The 19,437-nt window shown below is 49.3% G+C and overlaps 1 protein-coding gene across 7 annotated transcripts in view; it reads right to left on the bottom strand.

Moving 5' to 3' along the window:
• Fnip2 (folliculin interacting protein 2) overlaps positions 1-19,437 on the bottom strand; it is a 98,973-nt gene that overhangs the window by 6,224 nt on the left and 73,312 nt on the right. For all 7 annotated transcript variants that reach the window (XR_010051507.1, XR_010051508.1, XR_010051509.1 and 4 more), the window contains 5 exons: positions 17,827-17,973; positions 17,569-17,738; positions 13,543-14,839; positions 12,815-12,971; positions 1,188-1,388 (listed from right to left, as the gene is read on the bottom strand). Coding sequence is in view for 3 of the 7 variants with exons in the window: in XM_063260905.1 (XP_063116975.1) it covers positions 1,188-1,388; positions 12,815-12,971; positions 13,543-14,839; positions 17,569-17,738; positions 17,827-17,973 (1,972 nt within the window). In the remaining 4 variants the exon portion in view is untranslated. The remainder of the gene's footprint in view (positions 1-1,187; positions 1,389-12,814; positions 12,972-13,542; positions 14,840-17,568; positions 17,739-17,826; positions 17,974-19,437) is intronic.

Here is a 19,437-nt window from a genome sequence, read left to right as displayed (position 1 = left end):
TCACCTGTAATCCCAACACTGGGGGCTGAGGCAGGAGGGTCCTGTGAGTTTGAGGCCAGCCCGGGCTACACAGTGAGACCTTGTCTCAAAAAAATAAAAAATATCCCACATAGCACTTTGATCATTGAAAATTACCCTTAATTTTTGGGGAGTTCTCACCTTACACTGTATTATCTTCATTTTACAAACAAGAAAGCTGAGGCTCAGCTTCAGATACTCAGGATTCACCACTGTCACACACTACCAGCAAAGCAACCTGAACCTCATCACGTGCAGGGCCTTTTTGCCACCGCTGTGCAGAGAGCCACCGTGTCCCAGGAAGGTGGTTCCCATGGCAGGTCTGGATATAAGACACTGGGAAACCAACTACTCAGTTGCTAGTGAATGTACTTCACTCATCTTCACTTCCTGCTTCGCAGCAAAGCAGCTCCAAGTCACTCCCGAGTGCAGGGGATCAGAGGTTACAGTCAGGTCTAAAGAGCCTCATCCCTGGGCAGAGAACAGGTGGGCAGCCCCACCCACTCCAGGTCCCCAGCCCTGTGCTCTGCAGATTCCTCCCTGCTCTGGGACTGTACTCCCTTTCTTCCAGAGCAGATCTCCCTGAGTCTCTCTGTATGTCATGTGTGTCAGCATGCACACACATGCACACACACGTGCACACACAGGAATCCATGTCCATACCAATTATCATGCCAGGGAAAAGCTGCTAATCTGCTGGGAATTCCTAGGCCCTGCCTGCTGACTGCAAGTTAAGGAAGTGAGCTTAAAAATCCCATTTGAAAAGGAACTGATAGTCTCACCTGTACGGAGCACTTCAAAACCAGAAGTGCTCCCCCAAACTGCTTTCTGTAAGGACAGGGGTGAAAAGGAAACTTTGGAAACCGGCCTGCTTAATACTGTTCTGATGCATCCTCTATGGGATGGTTTTAAGTTTGCATTCAGGCTTAAACCCTCCCCGTACCTCTTTTGCTTTATCAGGCGCCCTGGGCAGACTCCAGTGTGCGCTACACTACTTGTCTCAGAGATGGCTACTATGAATGAATTTCCTGCTTGCTGATCCTATGTTGTGTGTTTCCATTCTCCATACTAACTTCAGTCCTATTAGAAAACACCCCTGAATTCATGTATTTTTATCAACCTGTTGTTAAAAGTATTTGATATTTCTTTATTTGGGAACAAATACTTACAAAATCAGCAGGCAGGTGAAGCTTATACAGCTGTAAAATGGACTGAAGTAGACTGGACACCTGGCTGGAGACCAGGACATCCTGGCCCAGCCTCACACCATCCGTCACTTTCCGCTGACTTGTGGCCACCTGGACGCTCCACTTGTCCGTGTCTGCCACAATACAGACAGCTTCAGCTATTGGCTCATCAAGCACCGGATGCTGAAAGAACACAGGTGGTGAACTCTCTACAGGCTGCCAGATGACCTGGACATGCCCAGAAAGTGTGCAATTAAAGGTTGCAGAGCTTGCGGTGGCTACAGAAATTGAGGGCTCTGCAAGGACTGAAGCAACAGTGTGACTGCTACAGCCAGGAGGAACACTTGTAGCTGTTGTCAAGTGACCAAGACAGGCACAAGGTAGATTCCCTCCCTCGATTGCAGGATATCAAAATTTCCTTCTTCTTGAATGGCTGTATTCTCCTTTCAATGGGAAAGATCAGAATAAGGTACAGGGTTGCATTACCTTTTTCCCAACAGCAAGGTTAGCCAGCGTAATTTAATATTCTCTTAGATGTACAGCTTTACTTGGTAAGCAAAGTTTATTAACTAAGTGTGCCTCAGAATCGAACATCCCTGAAAACCAAATGAAATCAGACTGAGGGCTGAATGTTTCCAGATGAAACAAAAGTCAAATGACCACGAATAAACATTAAAATGTAAAGCTCCCAATAATAAACCTGCTTTTGGGTGAATGGAGGGAACAAACACAAAGGGCTCTAGTCAGAAGGCCTCCAAGAGACCTTACTGTAACCGCGCCCCAGACACTCGTAAGGCAGGGTTACCACAGGATGCCCTGCTAGGCCCCTGCGACAGAAGAAAGCAGGGATAAGACAGAAGCAGCAGCGATCACTCCCATGGACAGGCCTCCTCGCATTGTGCTTCTGCTTACTGTTCTAAGCCTTACTGTCCAAAGGAAAACCAGTGCTGGCCTCCTCCATCATTTGATTCCTTCCAGCACCCTGTGCCGGCCATGAGTGGCCTCTGGGTGCTGTGTGAACTCCGCCCCCCCCCCCCCCGCCCAATCAGGGCACTGATTTCCTTCTGGTGTGGCCAGCGGCTAGAGAAGGCGCCAGGGGGTCCAGCTTCCTGGGCTGGTCCAGAGATGCCCATTTGCTGTCTAGTCCAAGTCCTCTGCTCTGCTCTCATTCATTTCACGAAGTCCTGATACCCTTCCAATAAAGAAAGTTCCTTCAGCTAACATTAGGAAGAGCTGGTTTCTGCCCATTACAACAAAGAACGCAAGCGGATGAACAATTTATGATTCCTGACAGTATCTCTCACAAGCAGTTGGAAGATGCAAACTGGAAGCAAAGATGCACTGGGACCAACACTTATTCCTGTGCTATTTTCAAGGGGAAACGTTTAGGGTTCATAATTTCCCATCGAAAGGAATAGCAATCAGGCAAAATCTGTCTAATGCTCCAACATTTGTTTAAGCATACATTCACATATTCTTAAACATAAAAATGAAAGAATGTCAAAAAACATTTTTGAATTAATGAGGCTCCATTTCCCAAGATGGTTCACAATGTAGATTGGTTAACAGAAGAGTGCAAGGTTTTCTGAACATGACCTGCTTATCCTCGCACAGGACACACAGCTATGCACACACACACACACACACACACACACACACACACACACACACACAGGGCCTCCGGACTTCCTTTTCCAAGTCTCCACAGCTTTTGGCTTATCTAGGGTGTCACAGATTCACAAAAAGATAACAATGACCATCAATTGCTACCATTGCTATCAATGTGCATGAATAAAGAAATCGGCAATCTGGAGATTTAAACTATTTTGTTTTGAACTCAAGCTCCTTGACTGTTTTGCTTCTGTCCAACATCCAGTGTGCGGAGAGGCCGAGGCACACTGATACCTTGGATCTTCTCTTCACTGCTGGCCACCAGACATGCACAAGAAGCCTCATGTGTGCCCTCATCCGCCAGAGCAGCATCCAGCCTGCCTGCTTCTCTCTCTTTCCTGTTCCCCCTTTATTGACAGTAACTGGGGACCAGGTCCCCCTGAGTTCGGTCTTCTTCATTACCTCTCTGCTGCAATGGCAGCGAGAGCCTCAGGCCACCACTACATGAAGGGCTTTACTGCAAGCAGCAAAGTGGGGGAGAAGGTGCCAGGCTGGCCAGGTAGGTGACAGACAGAGGGCTCCCCACCCATAGCCTGGCAGGGAAGCTGCAGTTCTAGATAAGGTAATGAGAAGGGCGGGGAAGTCAGTTCAATCATTTATAAAGTAACTAGCCAAGAAAACTTGGGGAAATAAAAACCTAACCCAGAAATCAGGCAGGAGCCACCCATCTGTGCGTCACTGAGCGCAGAGTGGAGCCTGAGGCGGAGACACGAGGGGGCTGAAAGCTGTGCTGAGCCTGGCACCGGAAGTCCTCAGCATCCTTGGCACTGGCACAGAGCAGCCCTGCAAGCATGCGCACCAGAGGGACACGAGTTAGGATAAGCAGGGGACAGAAGTGAGGTGCCCTGTGTCCCCTGATGGCACTGGAACAGCTTGCTCTTAAATCGGATGCTCCAGGGATCAAAAAGAACCAGCCAAACATTCTCAGAAGGGCTCCTTTAAGAACACGCCAAGAATTGCACGTTCTCCGAGGACGAAATACCCAGTGCGACTCTCAGCATCGCCATGGAGCAGGCTGAGGCTTTTGCCTCATGACACCTACCAGTACCCACTCAAAAGAACGAATGCAGGTAAGAAGAAAGAAGGACGTTTGAGTTGTCAAGAAAATCCAACAATGGCTGAGGAGAGAGGAAGATACCACCAGCAGGCTCTCCAGACACCACAGCGGGGCTCCCTCCCAGGGTTGTGGGCTACCTCTGTGCTAAGCCCAAACTCCTGAGGGTCACAGAGCTGAAGCTGAGGCTCTGGGAACCCAGGAGACCTTTTTGAGTCTTTCCAAATTCAGCCCCCCTGGGGAGGCCAGCATCAATATGTCACCATTTTCCATACAAGTTAATGTCTAGGCTAGTACAGTTCAAAGCTGTCTGCAAGCCAGGACACCACGTCTGATTTGTTGCACAACGACTCCACCACAATGACTCCACCACTCCTTAGGAAAAGCTGTCTGTGAGGCATGCAGAAAAGCACAGCACACAGAACAAGAGTGAACCAGATGCATGATTCTTTTTCATTTTTTTGCATACCAGACACACAGAGTTTGTTCTGGGTACTGAGAACTGAGCTCAGTACCTCATGCATGCTAGGCAAATGCTTTATCACTGAGCTACATTCACGGTTCTTTTATTTATTTTTTACTCTGAGACTGAAAGTAAATGAAAGTATTTACTCCAATAAACATTTTGTTTTCCCTTGGGATACTCTGAATTAAAAAGAAAAACACAAGATCCTTTGGCTTTATTCAATGTCAAATTGTTATTCCAGTCAGTTTCATATTTTATTAAACTGTACCAGAATAAGAGGATGCAACCTGACAAAACGCTTTCCTGCAACAACGCCACTATTTGCTAGAGCACCATGACTTACTAACAGTGGCCTTTTGGAGCCCCGAGAGAGGTCTTCAGTTAGCCATGCAGAGAAAACGCACCAAAAGGGGGCTGGGGGTTTAGCTCAGCGGCATAAGCACCTGCCTTGCAAGCAGGCGGTCGTGAGTTCGATCCCCGGTACCGATAAAAATGAAAAAGACAAAAAAAAAAAAAAAAAAAAAAAAAAAGCACCAATTCCTGCAGCGCAGCTCCCTTCTCAGCACGGGCTCTGCCGCACGGCCGCACAGCCACACAGCCACATGGCTCTGCCACATGGCTATGCAACACAGACCTGCCACACGGACAAGCTGGCCTTGTCCTCTGGCAGCCAGCTGCACCCGGGGCGAGTGAGGCAGCCTTGGGTTCTAGATGCCAACAGGTCACATGAAAAGACCCCAGATGTGTGTGATTGCTCAGTCTTTAAAAATATACACAAATCAACCACCACCACCACCACCACAACAACAAAAAACCCTCATTCCCACCCAGAGAAGACTCATCACCATGCTAGCAGTAAGGATGGAGCCAGGACCCGGTGCGAGCCAGGAGCCAGTGCAAGCCAGGTGAGCGCCCTCCCACTGAATCGCCCCTTGGCTCTTTGTACTTTTAGACGGAGTTGCTAGGTCATCCTCCTGTCCATTTGACAACAGAAGGAGGGATAAACAGGCCCTCCTGCCAGTGGCCAGGCCAGCCCAAGGTCTAGAAGAACCTGCTCCCTTGCCTGCTGCACCATGGGGTGCAGGCAGCATCACCTGGCACGCAGTCCCCATGCAGAGAAACTGGGTACTGAGAACTGAGCTCAGGACCTCATGCATGCTAGGCAAATGCCTAGCATTTCTCGAAGTGTTCTCTGCTTCCTCTTGACTCTCCCCATCCTGTCAGAACTCTAAGTGCTTGAGCAGTGTTGTTTTTAGCTTCTGCTTCTAGTGGTTTTCTGTCCTCTGTATCCAGTCACCAAGTATGGATCTGTTTACATTTACCCTACATGGGAGTCTATGTGGTTTGGTCTGAAAATTTGCTATCATTCTTTGTTGTTGTTTGTCTTCTTGAGACAGGGTCTCGCTATGCAGCTCAGGCTGGCCTTGAGCTCACTTTGTAGCCGAGGCTGGTCTCGAACTTGCAACGATCCTCTTGCCTCAGCCTCCTGAGTACTGGGATTACAGGCCTGCACCACCATACCCAGCCATCATTTTTTCTTTAAATATTATTTTCCCTGTTCTCTCCATCTGAATGTGCTGTATAATTGTTTCATTGCAGCCTCCACATTTCTTACGTGATTTTCCAAATTCTTTTTCCTCAGAGTTGCATTTGGAAAGGTGGTTTTATATCTAATTTCCATTTCATAGATTCTGGTTTTCTTTAGTATTTAACTGCTCAGCCTTTAATCCCTGACATTTTGGTCTTAATGACTCTAGTTTTCAGTATCAGAAATCCTTTTTTGTTCTTACATAAATCTAAATAGCCTCTGTTCCATTACCTGATTCCCCGTCATGGCCCACCCACGACACACTGTACACAGTGTACGGTGTGTTCGGGAGTGCTGATCCCCCACTCTGGTCCCTGGGGCCCCATTGCGCGGCAGGGCTCCCAATGTGGCCAATCACGCGGGAGCTCTCTTCTCGTTTCTTCTCTACACCAGGGGCTCACGGCTGTGTGTCTAAGGGACCATGTTTCCTGTTGCCAGTCTTCCCACGGGTTTCTCTGCTCCTGGTTTTTATGTTTATTTCCCCAGCAGAGAGTCTCAAATCATCCAAGTAGAGCCAATCTCAGCCTGAAACCTACAACCAGCTTTGGGACTTGATTTCTCCTGGGTGACATTATTTTCCTCCTCCCACATTTCCAACCTGTTCCTTTGTTGCTTCCCTAGTTCTAGAGATTTTCATCTTTAGATAAATTTTACCAAAACTTATGGCACATTCAGATGGAGAGAACAGGGAAAACAATATTTAAAGAAAAAATGATGGGTGGACATGGTAGTGCAGATCTGTAATCCCAATACTGGGGAGGCTACACATAATAATAATATTCATCATAGGGAATTTGTACCTATATACGACATATCTTGATTTTTCTTTTTCCCCAACCCCCTTCCCTCCCTTCAACCCCTCTTTCCTTTCTTATTTAAAAAAATGTTGTTTGCATTGTTTCTCTTCTATTATCTGGAGTTTTCTATTCCCATTTCATGGAAAAATAGCTCTTTGAAGGGCCAGCCTTAGGCGATGGCTAAATTCCCAGTCCCAGGTCTTGGGCACATGGGTAACGACATGTCTTCCCTGGAGTGAATCTCAGAACACAGCACCCAGTTCCTAGGGCTGTACCCAAAATGAGGTCCCAGAGCACTGAGCTGCACCAGCCTACCTCACTGCTCAGGCCCAGTTCCTCTTGTTGGGCCTCTGGTTCCCGTGTGCAGTAAGTGCCCTAACAGGGCCGCACTGGTGACCACCTATGCTTTCCATGGTGCCTTCCTTGACCATTCACTACAGCAAGCTACTGGCCTCCTCCCACCAGACAGAAATGGTATGCAGTAAGTATTTTCCAATAAATAATTAAATTCCCAATGTGTTACTCTCCCCCTTGCCCACCAGTGGTAAAGAGAGTGAGCCAGTCACCTAAGAGGCCACCATGCAAGAGCTCTGGGATATCAAACTGACCTGCAGCATGGGGAACTGTGCTATCATATCGTAAGCCAGCATTTGTCTATCAGAATAATTTTTCTCTCAGAGACAGGTTCAACGTGTCACTAAAGTCTACAGAGGGAAATCAATTATTTTGGACTAGGAGAAACTGCTGGTTAGGTGCTGGGCTCTGGGGGGCCCCAGGACATCATGAAGGCCTAGGGTCAAGGCAATGGGGTGGCAAGATGTCTAGGAGGCAGAGGCCTGGAAGTCTGGGTGCATGCAGGCTCCCTGGCCTGACTCCTGAATTTAGCCTTGCTCCTTGAAGGTGAAGGTGCAGCTCTGGAAGGACTGAGCTGTCCACTGTGCTCACAGTTCACAGCCATGGACAGATGCTTGAGGGCCAAAAGTGTTAAGAGAACACAGTTATATGAGGGTGCATGCAATCTCAAAATAAAATGAGATAGCCGACAGCTTTTTGCAAAAAATGGCACAGATATCCAAGTATATTGCAGGTAGTGAAAAAACTTGGAAAACATCAACGCTGGAAAAAACATCAAAATTAGGCATCTGTCTAATCCTGACACAATGTAAAAGACAAAGTATGACAGACCTAAAATAAGCTTTTATTCTCCTTTAGATACAGAAAATGGACACAAAGAGCCACATGCATCACGTCTAAATGTATTACTCTCTTCCTGTTTAGCAAAGGAAGACCATCTGCCGTTTCTCTTTAGAGGCAAGCAGGATGCTGCCCATCACAGTTTCACTTGCAGTAACTAACTTGCACACCTACACCCAGTGTAGGGGACAGTTAACCACACGGGTCAGTACTTTTAGGGAGGCACTGGGAATATAAGCAAACGCAGTCTCCATTTCCTATATCACAAGAGCTGCAGCCCTGGTGGGAAGAAGAGGCATCTGACTTGCACAAGGGCGTATATATGTGTGAATACGCATATGCATACACAATATAAAAGCTCCCACTGAACAATTATACTGGTTAGTTAGCTATGATGACTTCAGCTCCATGCTGTACCATTTTAAAAAAGCTGGTTATCAAAACCCAGCTGCAGGTCAAATCAGGTACTTCCAGAAACCTCCATGGGCAGCTCCCCACCCAAGATGGTGCTGCACCAGGAACACAGCCAGGAAAGAGTACCCAGACCCTGGCATCAGGAGCCATTAGGTTCAGGCAACTAATGTGTCCCACCCTCTCACTGTCTCACTGCCTTGTGGCTGCTGCCACCTCAGTGTTATCAGTGTTACCCTCTGACAGAACTTGCTGTACTTTTGTAGTCTTGCTGGTTGATTACCCTGCCTGGATTAATTAGGTATTCATGAACATACATGACAGCCAGGCTTTTAGCTAAGCTCCTTATCTCACTACTGATTCCCGCATGGTATTTCTGGAGCCAATCTGTTGTCACTTTTAAAATTAAATGCTGTATCCAACTGTTACTTCATTTTATAGACTATTCTGTAAAAATGCCTGAAGCCCTGAAGCATAGTTTTTAAAAAAGAAAATGTTAAATGTGGCACTAATTTTGGCCCCAACAACCCTACACCACAGGGGCTGAGCTGCCCCCCAAGTCCAGCACCTCCAGCAGAGGCAGAGCGGATGGTTCAGCCCTGAGCCAGCAAGCAAGTCCCAGTCCACGTCTATCTGGCATCTCCCGTGGGTTTCCCAGGTGGGACACGGCAACCATCAGCCAGGTCAGCGTTAAGGCATCTGTTAGGACCCTCTAAACCCTGATGGCAACTTCACTGTTACTCACGTAGTGGTCGTCATTTTGCTTTCCATGTTAAGAACTCACTGCACTGCTTTATTATTTACTAAGTAAGCACTTTCACATGTATCAACAGCTCACATTTACTGGGCATTCAGTAATGTGCCAGGCACTATGCTAAACATTTGATGTGAATTAGCTCACAGAACTCTCAAACCAAATCTGTACTGTTCATTTTACAGATTAGGAAATTAAAGAACTTGCCCCCAAGCCACAAAACCCCTGGAGTGAACGACATCTCACATCTTCAGAAGTCAGCTCTTAACCAGTGGCCTGTATTTCACCCATTCCTCACCCATTCCAAACATTAGGTTTGGGTCGTGTAATCATGGGGCTTTTTCAGAGGGGGCTGGGTCCACGGTGTGTGATGCTGGGATGAAGAGTGTGTGATAGGTATATCAGTCCCCTGATTGGTTTGGCACAGTTCTGGCTGGGATTAAGAGTTTCACCTGCCCTAGCACAGGTACCCTGCATGCAACAGAAGGGGCTGAAAGAGTCTTGTCTCCCTCTGCTTGCTTGCTTTTGCCGCCTTCTGCCACCATGGACTGTTTCTCCTCTAGGATGCCCCTCTACTGAGCCACCCTACCTTGGAGCCAGAACTGAAACCTCTGCAAACTGTGAGCTAAATAAATCTCCCTCTCTTTATTTTGTTCCAGCAATGAGAGAAAAGTAAGACAATGTTCGAGGTGGGATGCTAGTCAATTTATTAAAGTGTATCAGAGACCTGGTGGCAGTAACAGGACTCGAATCCAACCACCAGCCTGCCTCAGCACTGGTGTTTCACTGTCCTGCTCTGCTCCGCAGGTCAGTGATGCTGACCTGCAGAGGGGGCCCTGGAGATGAAGGCCAGTGGGATTACCAGCCAGGTGCCACTGGCTGTGCAGGCTGTGAGTGCCCCCGTAGATCTCATCCCAAGTCGAAAGGAGGTAATGCATGTTTAGATGGGGCAGAAAAATAGGAAACAATATTCTCTGGACTAACTGAAGGCGGCTATATAGCCTACATGTTAGGAAGCAGGGAACAGTCCAGATAACAGAAAGGGAGCATACACACTAAACAAGAACACATGTTCAAACATTTAAAGAACTGAATCTTCACACGTAAAAAGCAGTAAAAAATGGAGAGAAATGAAAAAAGTACAAAGAGACACTCTCAGCACTAGAGGCTCTGGAAATGAAGCCCCAACTCAGAGAAGGACTCTAACCCGTCCCTGGGGCTATGACATGCACGCTGCAGACACCAGAGCTCACAAACCAAGTCAGGAAAGGCTGGAAAACAAGCCAATAACCCAGATCCATAGCTTTGAAATGGTCACTAAAAATCCCTCTCAAAGAAAATGACGAATACCAAAGCCTGATAGAGTCTGGCACAAACACTGAACACCATTCACACCCAAAAGATGGATGCTGAAAGCCAGAAGACAGACACGACTGAGACCACCTCTCCCTTGCCACCAGCTACTCCACAGTGCCAACTCTGGCCATGTACTTGTTCTTGGATCTCTGCGTCCTTCTCTGGCGACAGTCTCAAAAATTAAAATAATCACTACACTTTATGAAGCAGTTAAGTTCAACAGACTGTTTTTAAAAAACCTAATTTATTTCCAACAAATATTTGTAAATGAAAGCTAAAAAGAAAGTTTTTTCTGGAAAAAAAAAAAAAAAAAAAAAAACTTGCTCCAGACCAGAGTGCAGTCTAAGAGGCAGTCTCCATGGAGTACTACTTCAAAAGCAAACTTCACTGAGGTGCTAATGAACGTGCCAAGTGAAATCAGAAACCCACAGAAGCTAACTGGATATATGCTGAATGTATTCAACTTCATTTTTATGAGCCCTTCACAATTTCCTGCTACACCCAGGCATGGCTGCACTTTGGATGTATCCACAGTTTGACATATAGGCTATTATGCTTACTAACTTTCAATTTCTCAGGGTGACTGCATAGTTTAAAGAAATGAGAAATAGTACAGTGACAAAACACATTTCTAAAAAGGGGAGAATACAATAAGGAAAAGCTTCAGGAGGAATGGCTTTTTCCAGTCTAAGAATTAAAGAGGCAGAAGGTCACAGTGAAAATCTAACACTGAGATACTGGGACTTGCCAGTCACAGAAAATGCAAGATTATCCTGGGTGCTCACAGTGAGTCCGAGGCGGACTACCAGCCCCAAGGTTACAGTTCCCTTACGATCAGTCAGCGGGCGCAGGGCCTCGGGGCAAATCCCCAGCCAGAAGCCCCGTGGGTACTAGGACAGCGACACCTACTCACAGGCACAGCAGACACGGCTCCTGGAAGAGAGGCCCAGTGAGCAACACAGACAGCAGTGCAGGGAAACATCCACAGGTCTCACCTGCTGCGATACAGACACAAAGTGTTAAAAGAAAAGGAAATAAGCCAGGAGTGGCCATCCCAGCACTCAAGAGGCTGAGGCAGAAGAATTACTGCAAGTTCAAGGCCAGCCTGGACTACAAAGCAAAACATTGTCTAAAATGAGAAAAGACAGGGGAGCGGAGAGAAGCCAGTTCCCCATTCACCACTGCAGTGACTGCTGAACGAGGAGGTACAGTCCACAAAGCTGCCTGGTGCTGCACACCCCTGAGGCTACCTCCAAGGACGAGGAGGGCGCTGACACCAAAGCAGGCTGTCACATGCTCCTGAGGAAGACAGAGTACCCAACCACGTAGCAGGCCAGGGATGTCGGGTCACCTGCTCTACTGGCCTGGCACTGCTGGCATCCCCAGTATGAGCTGCTGGCCTCCTCTCTACCTCCTCATGGGGCAGGGGATGAGGACACCAGCTTTCCACTTCACGCCATAGCTCAGCTGCTTGGCCTCTGTCTGACGTGTGTTTAGTCTGCACAGAGAACATGCTCAAGGGCAAAAAACAACAAACCATGCAAAGTCTTCTATCCCACCTTGCCAAAAAACAACAGAGCTGTTGCTGGAGGGAGGCCGAACTCCAATTTCCCTACTGCAACGAGGACACTCCCTGTTCACAAAACACAAACCGATGTCTCTGCCCAGCAGCAGCCTGGGGAGCACAGGCCCACTGCGCTAACAGTTTCTGTGACTGCTCAGTTCCTGTTGCACGGCAGACAGCAGCACAGTGCTTCATGGGAGCCACAGGGGCTTTCCAGCAAGACCTGTCAGTCTTCACACAGCCACCCAGGTGAATTCAGTGACAAGTCAGTTCAAACACATGACTTCCAGGGACTTGTAAGGACCCAATAACACCAAGCCACATGTGTATCTCTTTGTCCTCCCCACGATGGCCTGGGCCTATTGCCACCCTGCTGTTTCTTGTTTGCTGGGTTACCCCCACCTACCCCTGGGCTGCTCCTCTCCTTCTCAGTCCTGCTCCAAGACCCATGAGGCTGATGTCTCTGGACCGAGGGGCTGCTACCTTGCCCTCTGGCTTCTGGTCGGGCTCAAAGGACAGGAGAGAGGCAGGCAGACAACTCTGCCTGTTCCAGTCCTCCACGGTGCACACTGTCCCTCCATACACTCTGTCTTACCCAGCTGTGCCCATAGCTGCTCCCTGGCACCTCACAGCCACTGGTTCTAATGATCTTGCCCACATCTGTAGGTACAACCCCTTCACCAGATGCCCGTCGTTAGTCTGAATGCTTTCACAGGCTGCTGTGGCAGCCAAGGTTCCCAGCTGGGGCACTCACATGCACTGTGTGGATGAGGTCAGCCAGCAGGCACTGCCTCAGCTTCTCGTCGCTGCTGGTTCCGTGAAGCACCAGGTCGGGCATGTATGCGGGGCAGTAACCCGCCAGAAGCGAGCGGCCGAAGTTTCTGATGTGTGGGTTGCTGATGCTCTCAGACCTAAAGCAATATCCAGCCCATTAAAATGTGCACTTAAAAAAAACCCTTCCCAATAACATTACAAATGGAACACAAATCCTAAAGATACAAATAAGATCCAGTAAGATCACTGGTGGGAAGATGAGGAGGCTGGGAAAGAAACCTGAGTTCTTAAAAAATGGGAAAGCCCTCTCTGGAGCTGATTCATTTGTTCTTGCACCTCACACTGCATGCCCACCAGATTCTCCAACTATGGAGCCAAGAGCACGAAGCCCGAGCAGGAGCCCTGCCCAGAGCCTGCCAGCCAGAACGGCACCCATCTGGCTGACGGAGAGGTGGGGAGCCTGTGTCATCCACCACCTGGGAAGCTTCCACCAAGGACAGAAGCTTGGTGCCCTGGCCCTGTCACCACCCCCACCACAACCCTCCGCTCCCCATGATGTCAGCCGTGCCACACAGAGTGCAGCTGGCCAAGCCAATGAGCATCCTGGACAAAGAACAGGCTGGAAGCCGGCACACTGTTGAGAGGACACCTCCTCCGAGACTGGTGGGACCCCTGGCCAGCTGTGCTTGGCTGGCTGGCCAGCTTTACCTTGGCAGAGGCAGCTCCACTTCCAAGGATCCTTCTGTCCCGTGGCTGCCAGGACCTGGACCCAGCATGGCAAATGCAGATGCCTCGTCGCCACTGTCTCCAAGAGCACTGTCAGAGCTTTCGTTTCTAGGAAGATCTCCTTCAACCCTGAAGCTGGCCTCCCGGTTGGCATCCCCGTGGGGGATATCAGTGTCCTGTGGAACATAGCTATCCAGGGCAGGTAACTGCACAGGCCCTCTGGCGCCTCTCTGGTGCAGAGCCTGAGTTTTCTCCAGCCTTTTCACTCTCACTCCCGTAGCAAGGCAGGGAGGTGCCAAACGGCTACTGGCTTGCAGGAGCTGCCCAGAGGCACCTCTGTCCTCAGCACAGCCCCTGCTAGGCTCACTGTTCTCCCAAGCAGAGCAAGGAGAGCAGGTGCCCCTCTGAAAGTCAGCTCTGGAGATGCACCCTGAGGCCCGCCCGTCCCAGGCCTCACTGGTGGCTGCGCTGGCCTCCGAAGTGCCAGCTGCTGCCAAACGCTGTGCGCAGCCCCGAAGCCTCTCATCCATGCTTTTGGTGCGGCTCTCGAAGTCAGACTCTGGAGAGACAGAGCCGCCAATGTGGAAAGTAACCTTTTCTGCAGGAGGCTCCTCCCGGGAATGCCTATCAGGGCATGGCTGGGCTGCAGACGGCTCCCGTAGTTTCTTAGGCATCTCTTCCTTCATCTCCTCCTGCACAGTCTGGGGGTCAATTTTCTTTCCTGCCCCTGGAACCTCACAGCACGGAGGTCCTGAGAAGCCAGCTGGGGGTACTGCTTCTTCGCTGTCTCTACCCCCATGAAATGCGCCGTGTGGGGTCCAGGCACTGTCTGGTGCTGGCCCTGGGAATCCTGTGCTGCAAGCCTCAGTGCACTGCTGTGACCTCCTGCTCCCTTCTCTGTCAGGTGTAGGAGCCAGGTATCTCATGTCAATGCCATCTGGGGTCGATGCTGACCTGGGGGGACCAGGACCTCTTCTCTTTGCCATCATCGATGGTAGGACAGGGGGTACAAGAGCAGGGTCATTTCTCACTGAGACTACCACGTACTCGGACTCCTCCACCTCACCCTTCTCCAAGGCAGTAACGAGCTTGCTGCCGTTGATGACCTGGTCTCCTTCTCTGTGCTTCCCGGTCCAGGTCAGCTGGTTCTCTTGTAGCTCAGAGCAGCGGAGGAAGTAGGTCAGCACATAAAGAATACGCTGGACCAAATCCTTCTGCTTTCCCACCACCACAGTGCGAGTCAGTCTCACTGGAGAGCCTATAGCTCCATAGAGGTCGCCTAGAGAGCAAAAGCAGACACCAAGATGCCCCCAGGTTAGTAAGCAAGTATGTGTCAGTCTTTCCAATAGCGAGACTGACCTCATGGATTCCTAACCCAGAGTCCCTTCCACAGCCACCAAACTCAGAAGCAACCCTGCTGTCACTTTGCCCTGGCCAGGGAGGGTGCTGTATAGGCCATCAGATGAATGCAGCATCCTAGAAGCCAGAAAAAGCCATTAGGAGAATCCCAGCATGAGGAGTCTGGGGGTGCAAGTCCAAGCCTTTCAAAACTGATGTGTGGTGTATCAGTTTAAAGTACCCAGTAAAGGCCCAGAGATTTAACTCAGCAGCATAAGGTCCTGCCTTGCAAGCATGAGTTCATGAGTTCGATCCCTGGTACCAAAAAAACCCCCACAACTCAGTAAGGTGGTCTGTGCAGAATTTTCTCTGTGCACATACAACTCAAGCAGAGGCATTCATGAACAACAATAAAGATCACTGAGTCATGAACAATGAATCCGAAATTTCACTTCACATGAAATGCATGGGACAGTGTCCTCTTAGGTCACCACCTGCTAGGCTGGTTACCAATGGCCCGGGACCATAAACCCCACATGGAGTGTGCAGGAGGAAGACCAAGGAGAACGCACCACTGAGTCCCCACCAGTGCCACAATAATGTGAGCAGTGATGCAGTTATCAGGCCACATTCTGTGCACGCTGACGCCATGGTGGGCAGCCTCAGTCAGGTGACTCCCACTGACTGCCATAAGGCCCTGAGCTGTCTCAAAGAGTAATCTAGTGTCTCTGCATAACCAGGCTGCAGTCAGAAACCAGTAAATAACAACCAGAATGCTAGAAGAAGTAAGAATCTGAAAAGATCCCTAAAAATGAGAGATGACAACATGATGACACTCACCAAGGATCTGGAGCAGTCCAAATAATGTCACCAGAGGACGGCTGAGAAAATGTCATGAGAACCTCAGAAAGCTCCCTCCCCAGAGAGCCGTGCGGAAGCGCATCCTCCAGACAGAGCTCCCCAGGGTGTGCCGAGCACCTCCGAGGGCAGAGAGCAGGAACAGGAAACATCCTCCCAGGCCAGCCTGGGCGACACAGCCTGAACTACTAGACCCTGCCTCAAAAGGCAAAATGAAACTATATATATATATAAATGAAACTATACACACACACACACACACACACACACACACACACATACATACATATATATACCATTATGGTGAGGTTTTATTCTTTTAACTGATTTACAGTCTTACCATATCCTGAAAAAAATGCAACTTGGGTAAAAATGAAATTTCAGGTTTATTTTTACTCCTGTGTATTGAACTCAGCTGTTCTGGCCCTCTTTGGAAGATCTTCAGGTTTCCAGGGTCTGCCTGCCTCCTCGCATTATGCTCCGTGGCCAACCTCGCCTGGGTGCATTGGGTGGCAGAGCAGTGTCACAGGGCCCTGTGCCACCAGCTCTGGAGTGCACCCAAAGATGCTGTTTTGGCTTCCTCCCTACTCCCAGGTGTGGAGAAGCAGAGGCCAGATGTGCCCTGTGGTGCTGTCCCTAGCACCTCCCAGACAAGTCTTCGAAATATAAATCAAGATGGAATTGTTCTATCAATTTGGAGTTTTTGTTTGTTTGTTTGTTTTGTTTTTGAGACAGGGTTTCACTACATAGGTAAGGCTGGTCTTGAACTCACATTGTAGCCCAGGCTGACTTCCTGCTATGGCCTCCCAGGTGCCAGGGTTACAGGTGTGTGCCACTACGCCTGGCCGTTCTATTACTTTGGAAACTGGACTGTTATACCAGCAGCAGTGGCATATTCCAAGCAGCTTACCTCTTCCTGCTTCTCGTGATTCCTTACACTTCATGAAAAGGAAAGAAGGCCACACATCCTGTCCAACACAGAAGCTGCCCACTCACCCACCCTGGGCTTCACAGATCTATACCCAGGCCTTCTCTGTGCCTCAGAGCTCTGCAGAAAGTCCTGCCACCACTATACTGCCAGGTGGAAGCAGGCAAGGGCTGGTGTGAGCACAATCTGCCCACATGTGGCCCAGGTCTAAACCCAAGACCTGGAGCGTGCATTTTGGGTTGGGGGGCCTTATCCTGCACCCTCCCTATCATTCCCCTCTCTCCTGAACCCTCCACACATGTTCAGCAGCAGCCAGGCTGCCCTGAGCTCAAGGGAACAAGGATCCACCATGTCTGTGCAACCGTGAGCTCCCCAAGGCTGTGTGCCTTGTGTCACTCAACTCCCAGTGGCGGCATAGGTCTGAGACAAACACACACGGACACACATGCATCTTATTTTGCCACAGCTCTCATCTATATGGACTGACAGTGGCTGCAAGGGCGGCAGGCTCAAACCGCAGCCTCCTGCCCTGCTTGGAAGCACACATGAGCTATGAGGAAATCTGTGCGGCCACTCACTTCTAGGATGCAGAGAAAGCCAAACCTCAGACCCCATGAACCGCGCAGTGTATACTCAGGCTCCTTAGTGTCTGCTCTGCCTCCTCTCCTCCTATGCAAGCCCCTCCTCAGAGCATGAATTCTCAACCAAGGTTTGCTGCACTGCCTTCTGCCCATCCCCAGGCCTCTGACTGTTAGCACAGGACAGGCTGCTGCCAGCATCTGACAGCCCGAGTTAACGGGCTGCACAGCAGCCTAAGTGCTAACTCCTAGCGTTCCCCACGGTGCCCCAACACTCACAGCCCCCAGAGTCAGAAAGGCACTGACCCAGCTGTGCCCAGAGAGGGTTGTATGGGTGTGTCTTGGCCAGCATGCTCACTGACTGCGAAGCTCGCTTCTCGGAGAAGCCTCTCGCCGGGGGGTGGTCGACGGGCATGACGGTCGGCACCCAGGCCAGGTGGTAGGTCAGCACTGCAGTCAGCAAAGCAGCGAAAAACCTTGGAGAGATGGAAGAAACAGCCACATTAGCCACGATAGGGAGGCACGGGCTCCCCAGGGCCCCTGTGACCTCGGGTCAGGACTTACTGGTTTTTGTTGATGTGCTCTATTAGAAGAGTAAACTCTTTGAGGAAGCGCTGGCAGACCTGGGTTTTTTCCAAAGTGCTTGACATCATGGTGAGCCACACTGGTTCCACTATCCTTGGGACAGAGTATAAATTCCAGATGGTCCCTCTGCAGGAGAGAAGGAAAGAGACAGGGCCCATGACACCGTCATACAGCTCAGAACAGCCTTGGTAGAGAAGGATGAAGATGACTAAGGTGGATCTACATAGCCCCAAAGGGCTCCAAGTAGTGCACACCACAGGGCTTGGCAAACTGTTCCCCCCCTTTCCAACGTGATCACAGCAGTTTCTGTGCATGACATTCTCCTGGGACACGAGTACCTCGCTCAAGCACTGCCCTGCCTGCAGCTGATTCAGCAGAGCAATGACAAAGGTGAGTGGCTGTGACAGGCAGCCTGACAGAATAGGTGTGTTTGCCAGCCCACGTGCAAAGCCTTAATCCAAAAGAGAGTGCATTTTCACAATGCCCTGGGTCAGAATCTACAGCCATTTAAAAACATTTTAGATTGATTGAGTGATTGATTTTTGCAGTACTGGGCTTTGGACCCAGGGCCTTTACACTGAACTGCACCCTCAGCCCTTTTTCAGTTTTTGAGACAAGTTGTTGCTGAGTTGCTCCACTGCGCAGGCTGGGCTCAAACTTGTGATTCCCCCTGCCTGAAACCTCCCAGAATATCGAGATTACAAGTGTGTGCCAACATACCTGGCTTTAATTTACTTTCTTAACCTATTCATAAAGCCATAAAAATTGCCACATACCACTTCTACTACAGTAAGGAAATAGAGAGAGCAAGAAAGCAACTGCTGCATGTAAAACAGGACCAGAGGCCACCCAACTGTCCAGTTCTGGTTAACGCTTTGGTTCTCTAAGCCAAGCGCCCTATTCATCTTAGAGGAAAAACCTACGCAACTGGCTATTTCTCACTGCACTCAAAACCAGTGTTGGTGAATATTTTAGAGCTTCCAACAATACAAAGATCCACTCAGCACATGTCCCATAGGTTCACTTCCTCTGCACTAGACTATAAGCTAATTTGTCCCACAGAGGCCTAGAGAGACTGGGTTACTATCCTAAGACAATGGCAAGGTCAGGGTGAGAACTCAGCTCTCAAGGCCTGGCACATATAGCTCTATTTCTAATTACGGGATTTGGGTGTCTTTCAAAAGTAAAGTAAGTCAGTGTATACTAACTTACTTAGAATTTCCTCCGAGTAAAAAGCAATGCACCTCTGAATTTAACACACATTCACATTTCACAAATCAAGATAAATGGAAATTTTCTAACTATGAGCTGGAAAGGACTGGGATACAACAGAATTCCACCATGGCAAAAAAGTACAGTATCTCAGAGTTAGGTAGTGATGGCAAGCTATGGAAGACAGCACTGGAACCCAGTACCCATCACCATTTCTGGAGGCACTGGTTGTCCTGTGTATATACAGAAGCTTCCTGGTTCTCTACTTGCAGTTTTTGGCCTCTGAAAATCTAACATTTCCATTAAACTACCAGCCAGGCCCACAAGCAGGAGCCAGCGCAGGCCCAGCGCAGCCACAGAAGGTATGCGCATCACAAG

Source organism: Cavia porcellus, unplaced genomic scaffold (genome assembly GCF_034190915.1).
Source record: "Cavia porcellus strain 051 isolate PalLab524CR breed Dunkin Hartley unplaced genomic scaffold, mCavPor4.1 scaffold_14, whole genome shotgun sequence".
Taxonomy (NCBI): Eukaryota; Metazoa; Chordata; class Mammalia; order Rodentia; family Caviidae; genus Cavia; species Cavia porcellus.
This window is presented reverse-complemented; position numbering and strand designations above follow the sequence as displayed.